Source organism: Branchiostoma floridae, chromosome 14 (genome assembly GCF_000003815.2).
Source record: "Branchiostoma floridae strain S238N-H82 chromosome 14, Bfl_VNyyK, whole genome shotgun sequence".
NCBI classification, from domain to species: domain Eukaryota; kingdom Metazoa; phylum Chordata; class Leptocardii; order Amphioxiformes; family Branchiostomatidae; genus Branchiostoma; species Branchiostoma floridae.
The window spans coordinates 14414461-14428836 of record NC_049992.1 but is presented as its reverse complement, the minus strand read 5'-3'; the positions used below and the strand labels follow the sequence as shown (position 1 = coordinate 14428836).

Below are 14376 nucleotides of genomic sequence, written 5' to 3'. Positions count from 1 at the left end.
TCGCATTTATAGCTAAGCACCAATAACAGTAACCAAAAATGTGGATTTTTCAAAAGTTCCGAAATAGGCATACTATGGTATCATTGGAAAGGTCTCTTTGTGGGGAGTTGAACACTGCAATCCGTTTTTTGATAGCTCTTGTTGTAGGCGAGTTATTCGCGTTTATAGCTAAGCACCGATTACAGTAACCCAAAATGATGATTTTTAAAAAGTGTCCGAAATAGGCAAACTATGGTATCATTAGAAAGGTCTCTTTGTGGGTAGTTGAACACTGCAATCCGTTTTTTAATAGCTCTTGTTGTTGGCGAGTTATTCGTGTTTATAGCTAAGTCCCCCTAACCGCGACCAAAAATGTGGATATTTCAAAAGTGTCCGAAATAGGCAAACTATGGTATCATTGGAAAGGTCTCTTTGTGGGGAGTTGAACACTGCAATCCGTTTTTTTAATACCTCTGGTTGTGGGCAAGTTATTCCCGTTATTAGCTAACTCCCCCTAACCGCAACCAAAATGGTGAATTTTTCAAAAGTGCCCAAAAAAGGCAAACTATGGATTCTTTGAAAAGGCCTCTTTGTGGGAAGTTGACACACGGCAATCCGTTTTTGAATACCTCTTGTAATAGGCGATTTATTCGCGTTTATAGCTAAGCACCGATTACAGTAACCCAAAATGATGATTTTTAAAAAGTGTCCGAAATAGGCAAACTATGGTATCATTAGAAAGGTCTCTTTGTGGGGAGTTGAACACTGCAATCCGTTCTTTAATAGCTTTTGTTGTTGGCGAGTTATTCGCGTTTATAGCTAAGCACCGATTACAGTAACTCAAAATGATGATTTTTAAAAAGTGTCCGAAATAGGCAAACTATGGTATCATTGGAAAGGTCTCTTTGTGGGGAGTTGAACGCCGCAATCCGTTTTTTAATAGCTCTTGTTGTTGGCGAGTTATTCGCGTTTATAGCTAAGCACCGATTACAGTAACCAAAAATGTGGATTTTTCAAAAGTGTCCGAAATAGGCAAACTATGGTATCATTGGAAAGGTCTCTTTGTGGGGAGTTGAACACCGCAATCCGTTTTTAAAAACTCTTGGTGTTGGCGAAGTATTTCCGGTTATTGCTTAGCACCGATTACCGTAACTCAAAATGATGGTTTTTTAAAAGTGTCCCAAATAAGCCAACTAATGGATCCTTTGAAAAGGCTCTTTGTGGGGAGGTCCACACTGCAATCCGTTTTTTGAAAGCTCTTGTTATAGGCGAGTTTTTCGCGTTTATAGCTAAGCACCGATTACAGTAACTCAAAATGATGATTTTTACAAAGTGTCCCAAATAGGCAAACTTATGGAATCATTAGAAAGGTCTCTTTGTGGGGAGTTCAACACTGCAATCCGTTTTTTAAAAGCTCTTGTTGTTGGCGAGTTATTCGCGTTTATAGCTAAGTCCCCCTAACCGCGACCAAAAATGTGGATTTTTCAAAAGTGTCCGAAGTAGCCAAACTATGGTATCATTGGAAAGGTCTCTTTGTGGGGAGTTGAACACTGCAATCCGTTTTTAATAGCTCTTGTTGTTGGCGAGTTATTCGCGTTTATAGCTAAGTCCCCCTAACCGCGACCAAAAATGTGGATTTTTCAAAAGTGTCCTGAAATAGGCAAACTATGGTATCATTGGAAAGGTATCTTTGTGGGGAGTTGAACACTGCAATCCGTTTTTAATAGCTCTTGTTGTTGGCGAGTTATTCGCGTTTATAGCTAAGTCCCCCTAACCGCGACCAAAAATGTGGATTTTTCAAAAGTGTCCGAAATAGGCAAACTATGGGATCATTGGAAAGGTCGTCTTTGTGGTGAGTTGAACACTGCAATCCGTTTTTTAATAGCTCTTGTTGTTGGCGAGTTATTCGCGTTTATAGCTAAGCACCGATTACAGTAACCAAAAATATGGATGTTTCAAAAGTGTCCGAAATAGGCAAACTATGGTATCATTGGAAAGGTCTCTTTGTGGGGAGTTGAACACTGCAATCCGTTTTTTAATAGCTCTTGTTGTTGGCGAGTTATTCGCGTTTATAGCTAAGCACCGATTACAGTAACCAAAAATGTGGATTTTTCAAAAGTGTCCGAAATAGGCAAACTATGGTATCATTAGAAAGGTCTCTTTGTGGGGAGTTGAACACTGCAATCCGTTTTTTAATAGCTCTTGTTGTTGGCGAGTTATTCGCGTTTATAGCTAAGTCCCCCTAACCGCGACCAAAAATGTGGATTTTTTAAAAGTGTCCGAAATAGGCAAACTATGGTATCATTGGAAAGGTCTCTTTGTGGGGAGTTGAACACTGCAATCCGTTTTTTAATAGCTCTTGTTGTTGGCGAGTTATTCGCGTTTATAGCTAAGCACCGATTACAGTAACCAAAAATGTGGATTTTTCAAAAGTGTCCGAAATAGGCAAACTATGGTATCATTGGAAAGGTCTCTTTGTGGGGAGTTGAACACTGCAATCCGTTTTTTAATAGCTCTTGTTGTTGGCGAGTTATTCGCGTTTATAGCTAAGCACCGATTACCGTAACCCAAAATGTTGATTTTTCAAAAGTGTCCGAAATAGGCAAACTATGGTATCATTGGAAAGGTCTCTTTGTGGGGAGTTGAACACTGCAATCCGTTTTTTAATATCTCTTGTTGTTGGCGAGTTATTCGCGTTTATCGCTAAGTCCCCCTAACCGCGACCAAAAATGTGGATTTTTCAAAAGTGTCCGAAATAGGCAAACTATGGTATCATTGGAAAGGTCTCTTTGTGGGGAGTTGAACACTGCAATCCGTTTTTTAATAGCTCTTGTTGTTGGCGAGTTATTCGCGTTTATAGCTAAGTCCCCCTAACCGCGACCAAAAATGTGGATTTTTCAAAAGTGTCCAAAATAGGCAAACTATGGTATCATTGGAAAGGTCTCTTTGTGGGGAGTTGAACACTGCAATCCGTTTTCAAATAGCTCTTGTTGTTGGCGAGTTATTCGCGTTTATCGCTAAGTCCCCCTAACCGCGACCAAAAATGTGGATTTTTCAAAAGTGTCCGAAATAGGCAACTATGGTATCATTGAAAAGGTCTCTTTGTGGGGAGTTGAACACTGCAATCCGTTTTTAATAGCTCTTGTTGTTGGCGAGTTATTGGCGTTTATAGCTAAGTCCCCCTAACCGCGACCAAAAATGTGGATTTTTCAAAAGTGTCCGAAATAGGCAAACTATGGTATCATTGGAAAGGTCTCTTTGTGGGGAGTTGAACACTGCAATCCGTTTTTTAATAGCTCTTGTTGTTGGCGAGTTATTCGCGTTTATAGCTAAGTCCCCCTAACCGCGACCAAAAATGTGGATTTTTCAAAAGTGTCCGAAATAGGCAAACTATGGTATCATTGTAAAGGTCTCTTTGTGGGGAGTTAAACAATGCAATCCGTTTTTTAATAGCTTTTGTTGTTGGCGAGTTATTCGCGTTTATAGCTAAGCACCGATTACAGTAACTCAAAATGATGATTTTTAAAAAGTGTCCGAAATAGGCAAACTATGGTATCATTAGAAAGGTCTCTTTGTGGGGAGTTCAACACTGCAATCCGTTTTTTGATAGCTCTTGTTATAGGCGAGTTATTTGCGTTTATAGCTAAGCACCGATTACAGTAACCCAAAATGATGATTTTTAAAAAGTGTCCGAAATAGGCAAACTATGGTATCATTAGAAAGGTCTCTTTGTGGGGAGTTCAACACTGCAATCCGTTTTTTGATAGCTCTTGTAATTGGCGAGTTATTCGCGTTTATAGCTAAGCACCGATTACAGTAACCCAAAATGATGATTTTTAAAAAGTGTCCGAAATAGGCAAACTATGGTATCATTGCAAAGGTCTCTTTGTGGGGAGTTCAACACAAGTCAAGTCAAGTCAAGTCAAAGTTTATTGCACAACATTTGTAAAACGGGTACAATGTATGGCAAACTTAGCTAACGTTATATTGTACAGACAACTAGCAATATGCTAGTAGTAGAATTAATCTAACAAAGTAACAATAGGTTATGCAATGTTCTATTGCTAATAACATAAAAACATACTACATTCAGGCAGTATTTTATACAAACAATATGACTGAGAGGAGACATAGCGAGGATCTTATTATCTAGTATATACATTACAATGACAATGTATACAAAATTAAGTTGAAATCATGAGGTTCCTTTTCTGCATGGATGTATATATGTATTGGCCTACGTAAACGGAAACAGTGTCGGGACATGACATAAGTACATGAAATAACTCTCTGTTTGTCTTAGGTAATGATTTGTTCTTTATCGTCTGCATTAATTTAGCTCTTTCTTCTATGTAAGTTGGACATTCTATCATGAAGTGGTATTCATCTTCTACGCCTTCTTTGCATGTTGGACATAGTCTCTGGCTCGCTGGGACATTATTGTGTCGGCCCTTTTCAATTTCTAACCGATGTGCAGCAATTCTGAGTTTTGTTGTATTGGCTACGAAAGATTTGTTTTGGACCGAAAGCAAGTATTTCTCAATATGAAATTCAGATTTTATTTTTGAATATGTTTCGAGTTTACTGAAACTTTTGATTTTTTGTCGCCAGCTTGATAGAAACTCGTCTTTAAGGCGCTCCTTGAACATGTTTCCAAAGTAGTTGGCACTTACGTTGGGGTTCAGCCAAATATTTTGGAACCCGTGTCTACAGAGTGTATCTCGTACATGTATAACCCAGTCTTGTTCTAGTCTTACAGCGTCATTATATGCTTTTTTCACGATTCTGTCATTCGAAAGGCTGTTCAATCTTATCCAATATTTAACCAGTTGAGTCTGTGTATCTATGTATAGCGGAAACATGCCCAATTCTCCCCTTACTGCAGCGTTAACTGAACTTTTGGGGACGCGGAGAAGTATTTTGCAGAAGTTTAGAAGAACATATTCTAGGTCGGAAACCTCGTAAGAAATTGGAGGTTGAGATACCGTAATGTTATGTTTAGCTAATGTATTGGAATGATATATCATCTGTAACTTATCATTGTATTTGCTGAGTCGAATTAGAACCGGACGGTTAGATGGTGGGTCAGATTTTTTTCCGACACGAGTAGCTTTACGGATATTAACATCCGATCCTAGTATCGGAGATATAATGTTGGATAATATTTGTCTTATGTTTTCATTTGGACATTCCGTTATTCCATTATGGATGAGATCCCGTGATTGAACTGTTGTTCCCAGTATCTCGCTACAATAAAGCAAAATTGGTTTGACTAAACTATTAAATAAATCAAGGGCTAGCGGAATGGATGGGTTGTAGTTTGACAGAAGGAGGGATCTGAGTTTGAAAGAAGCCCGGAGGGCTTTTATTCTCAGTTGTTTTGTTGCACGCTGAAATGATCCGGAGGGTGTTATATCTACCCCCAGATATGTATAAAAGTTTGTAATGTTTAAGGACTGTCCTTGTGATTGGAAATTTGAGTTTTTGTTGTAACCTGTTCGTCCAGTTTTTGAAAATATCATAACTTTAGTTTTGTCTCTATTGATTGCTAGCTTCCAGAGTGAGCAGAATCTGTCTAGTCTCTTTAGGCACTCTTGGAGACCGCTTTCTGACTTTGAGAAGAGGACTAGGTCATCTGCCCATAGGAGACTGTTAATTGGAGTATTATCGAGAGTGACAGGATCACATAATGATGAAGACAACTCGCTAGGGATGTCATTTATAAAAAGGTTAAATAAAAGGGGGCTTAGATTACACCCTTGGCGTACGCCGCACGTTGATTTAAAGTAGTCTGACAGGCCACCAGGAGTTTTAACACAGTATTTTATGTTGGAATACATGGATTGTATGATTTTGAAGAATTGTCCACCTATGCCTGATGATAACAGTTTGTAGTACAAGCCATCTCTCCAAACAGAGTCGAATGCTTTCTTGAAATCAACAAAGCATGCGTATAACTTTCCACCAGGTTCAGACAACTGTTTATCGATGATAGTTTTAAGCACGAAGATGTTGTCACTTGTCCGGAAGTTTTGTCTAAATCCGGATTGAGAAGGAGTCAATATATTGTTATCTTCCAGAAAGTGCTGCAGACGGTTACTTAATATGAGAGTGAACAGTTTCCCAACGCAGCTAGAAATTGCGATCCCTCTATAGTTTGACGGGTTGGATGTATTGCCGCTTTTGTGTATGGGGACGAGAATGTTTTGACTCCATTGATTGGGAAATGTACCGGACTGGATGGCGAGATTGAACAGTTTCTTCAGTGGCATGACAAGTTGGTTTGTGCCACATTTTAGCATTTCATTAGTGATGGAGTCTGTGCCACATGCTTTACGGCCCTTTAGTTTATGTAGTCCGGCTATGATTTCGTCTTCTAAGATGTCATAGTCCAAGGGATTTCCCGTTTTATTTGCAAGGGTATTGATAATAGTTTTGGTATGCTCCTTATTTCCTATGTCAACTTCGTTATCACTTCCCGTTGTCTGAAGCAGATCTGTTTCTTTCTGACCGATATGTTGATGGAAATCTGTGTCGGCTTCATTAATTTTTACAAGATCGTTCAGATTTTTGAAGTGAGTTTTCCACTCTTCAGGGCTTATGTTATTATTTTCATCTTGTTTATCATTTCCATCCTGGTTTTGAATTTTCATTTCTCTCCAGAATTTTTGTGGGTCTGATTTACTGAGTTTATAAAGATTGTTCCATTGCCTTTCTTTGAAGAGCTGTCTTTCTGCTTTAATCTTTTTCTTGTAAATTTTAAGGTTGTTAAAATAAGCATGGCGAAGATCAAGTTTCCAGGGACATTTAGAAAATTCTGTAGCTAAACGATTGACTTTCCGTTTGAGAGCAGCACATGACTGGTTGAACCATGGTTTGTTTTTGTTTTTCCTTTTCTTTTTCTTTTTGTAGACAATCTTCCGTAATGACTTGTCGGCAACATGTATGATAATGTCTTCGATTTCTTTCACGGCGTCTTCTACAGTAGGGAAGGATTTATCCATGAATTTCTGTAAATCTCTTACAGTTGAGGGAGCTTGTAATGCCTCTGTAAATTTGTCTTTAGAATTGTCGTCCCAAACATATTTAGTCGGTAAAGGATGCGAAAAAGGTTTGGTTTGTTTTATATAGGGTGAATAATTCGTAGAGATTGAGCATGTTATCAAACAGTGATCAGAGAATACGGAGGGATCGTCAACTTTGAAGTATCTAACTTTTGGGAAGAATTTCGAGCTAACAACACAATAGTCCACTAAACTAGAACCGTTATATTTATGGCAGGTAAGCTTTCCGGACAGGTCTCCTGCGACTCTACCGTTTAGAATGGTTAGATTAGCAGATGAACAGAGCTCAATTAAGTGCTTGCCGTATTTGTTTACACCTTTGTCGCAGCTTGATCTATACCGTAGGTCATCTTTGAAATCTATAAAATCGTGATTTAGGCAGTCATCTTGAATTGTAGTCTCCTGTAGAGATGCTGTTCTTGCGTTAAGGTCACCTAATAACATTATGTTCCCTTGATTAGAGAATTTGGAAATATCATCTTGTATCGTTTCAAAAGGCAAGTTACTGCTTGTAGAAATAGGTGATGAATTTTCGGGGGAAAAGTATAGGCACCCTACAAACAGATCCCGTTCTAGACCAAAAAAGGTTTTATCTAATCTACACCATAAGATATCAGGATGTTTTGTTGGAAGTTTTGTCAGGCCTTTTGCAAGATGGTTTCGGAACATTATCATTACCCCGCCTGAGCTCCTTTTCACTACATTCCTATCGCTCCTAAAATAACTAAAAGAATCTAATCTAAAGTTTTCCTTGGGCTTAAGCCAAGTTTCTTGCATACACACGAAATCATAATCTTCTAAACAGCTAACAAAATCGTCGTCCTGGCTTTTCCGCTTAAGCCCACCCTGAATATTCCATGAACAAAACTTCAGGGCTACCTTTTGCGCTGACATATTGAGTTTGACAATTGGACGATAATAACAAATATTCTAACAATGAGAGCTTAGCTACTTTGTGCGCAGAGTTAATCAATACAAGTTAACGTAAATATGTACTTAAAACTTACATTACATGCGGGTTTCCCCTTTCATGGTAGATTGTACAGAAGTATTTGTATGTGTAATTATAAGGTAATTTTGTCACCTGGGTGGTCACTTGGATAAAACTGGTCGTTATCCTTCTAGCGAACCGGCATGTCTTCAGTTTAGTGTCTCAGGAAGTCTGCCAACATGTTCATAAGTGTCTCCACAGTTTGACGCTTGTCCCCAGTCTCAGCAAACGACGGTCCAGTCTTGTGGTTCCACTGTGGAGGTGATGGGGGTACCTGGTTCCAGGGAAACAGCAGTGGTGGGTTCCTCTGAGGCATCCGCAGGGGCCCTGGCGAAGGTCGTCTGTCAGGCTGCACGGGCTTCCTCGGAGGTTCCTGCCGGGGTCCCAATGGCTGGTGTCGGTCGGATTGTGTGCGGTACGACACTGATGCACCGTTTCTCCCTGGGTTCCTGTGTTGTGATGTCGGGTTTCTGTCCTGTCTGTCTGTCCGATTTACAGCAACTGCAATCCCTTTTTTGATAGCTCTCGTTATTGGCGAGTTATTCGCGTGTATAGCTAAGCACCGATTACAGTAACTCAAAATGATGATTTTTAAAAAGGGTCCGAAATAGGCAAACTATGGTATCATTAGAAAGGTCTCTTTGTGGGGAATTCAACACTGCAATCCGTTTTTGATAGCTCTTGTTATTGGCGAGTTATTAGCGTTTATAGCTAAGCACCGATTACAGTAACCCAAAATGATGATTTTTCAAAAGTGTCCGAAATAGGCAAACTATGGTATCATTAGAAAGGTCTCTTTGTGGGGAGTTCAACACTGCAATCCGTTTTTTGATAGCTCTTGTAATTGGCGAGTTATTCGCGTTTATAGCTAAGCACCGATTACAGTAACCCAAAATGATGATTTTTAAAAAGTGTCCGAAATAGGCAAACTATGGTATCATTAGAAAGGTCTCTTTGTGGGGAGTTGAACACTGCAATCCGTTCTTTAATAGCTTTTGTTGTTGGCGAGTTATTCGCGTTTATAGCTAAGCACCGATTACAGTAACTCAAAATGATGATTTTTAAAAAGTGTCCGAAATAGGCAAACTTATGGTATCATTAGAAAGGTCTCTTTGTGGGGAATTCAACACTGCAATCCGTTTTTTAATAGCTCTTGTTGTTGGCGAGTTATTCGCGTTTATAGCTAAGCACCGATTACAATAACCAAAAATGTGGATTTTTCAAAAGTGTCCGAAATAGGCAAACTATGGTATCATTAGAAAGGTCTCTTTGTGGGGAGTTCAACACTGCTATCCGTTTTTTGATAGCTCTTGTTATAGGCGAGTTTTTCGCGTTTATAGCTAAGCACCGATTACAGTAACCCAAAATGATGATTTTTAAAAAGTGTCCGAAATAGGCAAACTATGGTATCATTAGAAAGGTCTCTTTGTGGGTAGTTGAACACTGCAATCCGTTTTTTAATAGCTCTTGTTGTTGGCGAGTTATACGCGTTTATAGCTAAGCACCGATTACAGTAACCCAAAATGATGATTTTTAAAAAGTGTCCGAAATAGGCAAACTATGGTATCATTAGAAAGGTCTCTTTGTGGGGAGTTGAACACCGCAATCCGTTTTTAATAGCTCTTGTTGTTGGCGAGTTATTCGCGTTTATAGCTAAGCACCGATTACAGTAACTCAAAATGATAATTTTTAAAAAGTGTCCGAAATAGGCAAACTATGGTATCATTAGAAAGGTCTCTTTGTGGGGAATTCAACACTGCAATCCGTTTTTGATAGCTCTTGTTATTGGCGAGTTATTAGCGTTTATAGCTAAGCACCGATTACAGTAACCCAAAATGATGATTTTTCAAAAGTGTCCGAAATAGGCAAACTATGGTATCATTAGAAAGGTCTCTTTGTGGGGAGTTCAACACTGCAATCCGTTTTTTGATAGCTCTTGTAATTGGCGAGTTATTCGCGTTTATAGCTAAGCACCGATTACAGTAACCCAAAATGATGATTTTTCAAAAGTGTCCGAAATAGGCAAACTATGGTATCATTGGAAAGGTCTCTTTGTGGGGAGTTGAACACTGCAATCCGTTTGTTGATAGCTCTTGTTGTTGGCGAGTTATTTTCGTTTATAGCTAAGTCCCCCTAACCGCGACCAAGGAATGTGGATTTTTCAAGTGTCCGAAATAGGCAAACTATGGTATCATTGGAAAGGTCTCTTTGTGGGGAGTTGAACACCGCAATCCGTTTTTTAATAGCTCTTGTTGTTGGCGAGTTATTTGCGTTTATAGCTAAGCACCGATAACAGTAACCAAAAATGTGGAGTTTTTCAAAAGTGTCCGAAATAGGCAAACTATGGTATCATTGGAAAGGTCTCTTTGTGGGGAGTTGAACGCTGCAATCCGTTTTTTAATAGCTCTTGTTGTTGGCGAGTTATTTGCGTTTATAGCTAAGTCCCCCTAACCGCGACCAAAAATGTGGATTTTTCAAAAGTGTCCGAAATAGGCAAACTATGGTATCATTGGAAAGGTCTCTTTGTGGGGAGTTGAACACTGCAATCCGTTTTTGATAGCTCTTGTTGTTGGCAGGCAGGAAGCGTACCTTAGGGGAGCGACAAGAACACAGCACGGATGGATCCCTGTCTATCTTTGACCAGTCCACACTGATTTACTAGATAAAGATCATCGTTTTGATCGCCATACTTTAACATTTTATCTATACCTGGCATTGCATGCTACAGTGCTAGTAGAAATTAGAAATGAAAAGTTTTGCTTGATGGGGAAAAGTTTTGTAGAACTTTGTATCTTTATACAGGCATTGGTGAAGACCATTGACAACGTATACGACAACGATTACTACCGATTGTGGGGAGGAATCACTGAGGTATGGCTGATAATTAAAATTGTATCGTGAGAATAATTTCCAACTGATATATCTGAATTTATATAGTTATTGGTAGCTATTAATTATCTAACGTTAAACGTAATAGTCCATGCTAATGTTCTATTTATCAAGGGGTTTGTTAAAGTTAAAGATCTTCCCGCACCAGATTGTGCATAGGGATACGCCAGACTCTGGCACGCCAGAATCCGGCACGCCAGAATCCGGCACGCCAGAATCCGGCACGCCAGAATCCGGCACGCAGATGTGATAGCCATTTGTGTAATTCCTACTTAATATTATATAAAATGGAATTCTGTCACATATCCAATGTATTCAATGATTGGCAGACAAACCATCATTTAAGATAGATTTACTACAGTAACTGTGAGTAACTTTAATTATCAATGAGACAAGACAAAACAAGAAATGTCCAAAAATAATCAAATATTTCATGCAGGTATGAGGTCTCTGAACTCTGTTATTTCTGTTATTATCTCCTTACAGAACGGTGGCACGATGCACGTTACTCGCGTTCTAGTGTTGATGGAGAAATTAGCAGAAGTAGTGACGGACTATATTAGTTACAAGGACATCCAACAAATCAACCTACGGAGGAACAACATAGGTGGGACACCAATCTTACTTCCTGTTTTAGAAAAGACTAAAAAATTAAAGTTTGTTTTATCTGAAAAATGTGATTGAAATACTTGTGGTGTAAAGCATTACTATTGTGGAGAGAAGGTACGCAGTGGATACACAATGCTACGAACTGGGATATTATTGTTGTTTTGACCGACGTTTTATTGTGATTTATTTGCAACAGGAATCAATGTTCTACTGGTGCCTACCAGTGATATGATGGAATGGAACTTCACAAGTGCAGTTGGAAGAAAGAGATCAGGGAGAGCTAATCTAACGCTATCGGGATCGGTACTCATAGACAAGAATGAGACTTTCGGTGAGCAAGTTCTTTGAACATTCGATCCCAAAATAAAGGCCCGTTATACTTGTGTCTACCATGTCTATATCATTTTTTTTGTGATGATACATGTTCATGTCTGTACATGGAAACGATTCAGGCAATGTGCTAAAATGTGTATATTTCTCATTATGCAGCTATTCCGGACAAATCTGCGATCACGTTTCTCAATTTTGACAGCCTTCATGCTCTGCTGACCACAAGGTACGAAGAACACTTCACATGATGACGACATTTCAGTTATCGTTTGTACAAAAGAATTAAGTTTTGCAAAAACACAACACTTTAGTCCATGACTTTTTGAAATTGTAATTATTTAATTATTGAGTCTACCAACATGTCAACAAGAATAGATGCTATTAACTTATCAAATTAATATATAGCAATTAAGACAATATAACACGCAGTCGACGTGCTCTTCTTTTAATTGCAGTGGATATCTTGCCGAGAGGAGGCAAGTCATCAATTCAAGAATCGTAGGTGTATCCGTGGACATGCCTCCAATGGAACCTTTATCTGTCCCTCTGGCCATCAGATTTGAACATTTTCAGGTGAGACCAAATGTTTCTTCAAAAAGTTATTTTCCTCAGATTTCCGTCCATACGAATACTCGTATATATACATATATATATATATTCATGACTCACTCATAATGCTGCGTGGACCAATCTACAATATGTTTTTTTAAATCAAGAGACAATGATCAGTGTAATAGGTTATTTATCGGTCACAAATCTTTATTTTACTTTTAGGCAGGGAGGAATCCAACGTGTGTTTTCCTCGATACAGTGAACGAACATGGGTAAGTCTTGGTAAACCCTTACAAAATTTATAGATACACCTCCTTTTATCTGAAAAAATTTTTTTTTCATAGAATCTAACAAAATTTTTATATTTTTATTTGCCAATTTTTCAGATTGTACAACCCCAGTGGGTGTAATCTCTTTGAACACACCGACGACTACACGGTCTGTCACTGCTCTCATCTCCAGACGGCATACGCTCTTCTGATGGATGTTACGGAAGAGGTAGAGATATTATCTCTGTGATATTATCTTTCCCTTACGCTTGGTCCTTTGCAACACTTTTGAACTAGATTGGAGAAATAAGTTGTTATAACTTTAACATCTGATTTGAATCTGTTATTATTTCTTTTAAATTTCACGATGTGATAATGACATCGATATCAGGTTCAAGTAGAAAAAGTCTTGGTGTCACCTTTGACTGGGGATATCGTAGCCACGACCCTTGTGACAGGCACACTCGGATGGTACATTTTACTGCGGTAAGTAACATCATAAACTACGCATTATATTATTATAGTTATATTGAATTTCAGAAAATTCAGACTGGATCCCGTGTTAGAAATAAAGATGATTGCAAATTGAATCTAAGACTGTTTTTTGTACAATGATGTCTTGTTTATTTTGTAACCTTCGGTACTAAATCTTTAATTGATAATGCCATGATTGTTATTCTCTTTAAAACCTCTGATTCCAGGAGATACATGTCCTCTCATGGCCACGTGGTTAAGAACTTACTGTTGTGTCTGGTCGTCGCTGAAGTGTCGTCTTTGGTTAATGTCATTGATGAGGCCAGCATCAAGGCGTTCCTAACGGACATTAAGGTACCCTCTCTCCGAAAATGGTATTCCTGAATAATTCCATTCTTTACTGATAAAAAATGTTATCCAGCTAGATCTTTTTGCATTTTGTATATCAATTAAGATAGTTAGGATCTCTAACCAGATCTCTTAAGTGTCACTGAAGAAAGATGGACTCTACCTGAAACGTCTGACCGTTTGCAAAATCATATCCAATTGTTTGAGTAATTGCTATTTGGTGTATCTTATTACCTGGATGTCTAACCTTCATCGACAAATTTCCTTCTTTTTCATAATTGATGATGCAGTTCACTGCGACAATCCAAAACGATCAGATACGGCTCAAAAGTAGCACCAAAGTTTACATTCCAAGATGATAACACTTTCAGTACCAAGGACAGATACCCGTTGCTTGAAGGCTCCGGGTTTAGACCTTGTATACCCTTTTGATCCTTAGAAAATGTACACATTCATGGCGCGATAACAAAAGAGAAACTGAGTCTATAGCTGCTGTAAGTAGTATTAATATATTGAATTTCTTGGTAAAAAATCAGACGCCCGTGAAGTATATTTTACAGGGATATTTCATGTCGCTATTGATGATGGATAGAAATTTTGAGCCGATTTCTGATACCAGTACGTTTTCCTCCTTTGGGTAGGAATTATGCCTCGGTATAACCGTGTTGTCCCACCTGAGTGTGCTGAGCACGTTCTATTGGCTGGTTCCGTTGTGCCTACAACATTACCTGGACGTGCTGTCACCCCGTGCCGAGTCACCCTGGTGGAGGTACCGCGTACTGGGCTGGGGTCTACCCGCGGTTGTCACAGGCGTGACCGCGGGGATACAGTACCCGGCCTACCTAGGTTTAAACGGAAAGTGCGTTCTGCA

At 38.9% G+C, this 14376-nt stretch overlaps 1 protein-coding gene across 1 annotated transcript in view; it reads left to right on the top strand.

The window, feature by feature from the left end:
* The window catches only part of LOC118430167, a 68725-nt gene that overhangs the window by 50590 nt on the left and 3759 nt on the right, over positions 1-14376 (top strand). The window contains exons 33-43 of the mRNA XM_035840876.1: positions 8254-8449; positions 10817-10905; positions 11410-11530; positions 11729-11863; positions 12022-12088; positions 12318-12435; positions 12637-12686; positions 12801-12912; positions 13075-13169; positions 13385-13511; positions 14147-14364. Of these exons, the coding sequence (XP_035696769.1) occupies positions 8254-8449; positions 10817-10905; positions 11410-11530; positions 11729-11863; positions 12022-12088; positions 12318-12435; positions 12637-12686; positions 12801-12912; positions 13075-13169; positions 13385-13511; positions 14147-14364 (1328 nt within the window). The remainder of the gene's footprint in view (positions 1-8253; positions 8450-10816; positions 10906-11409; positions 11531-11728; positions 11864-12021; positions 12089-12317; positions 12436-12636; positions 12687-12800; positions 12913-13074; positions 13170-13384; positions 13512-14146; positions 14365-14376) is intronic.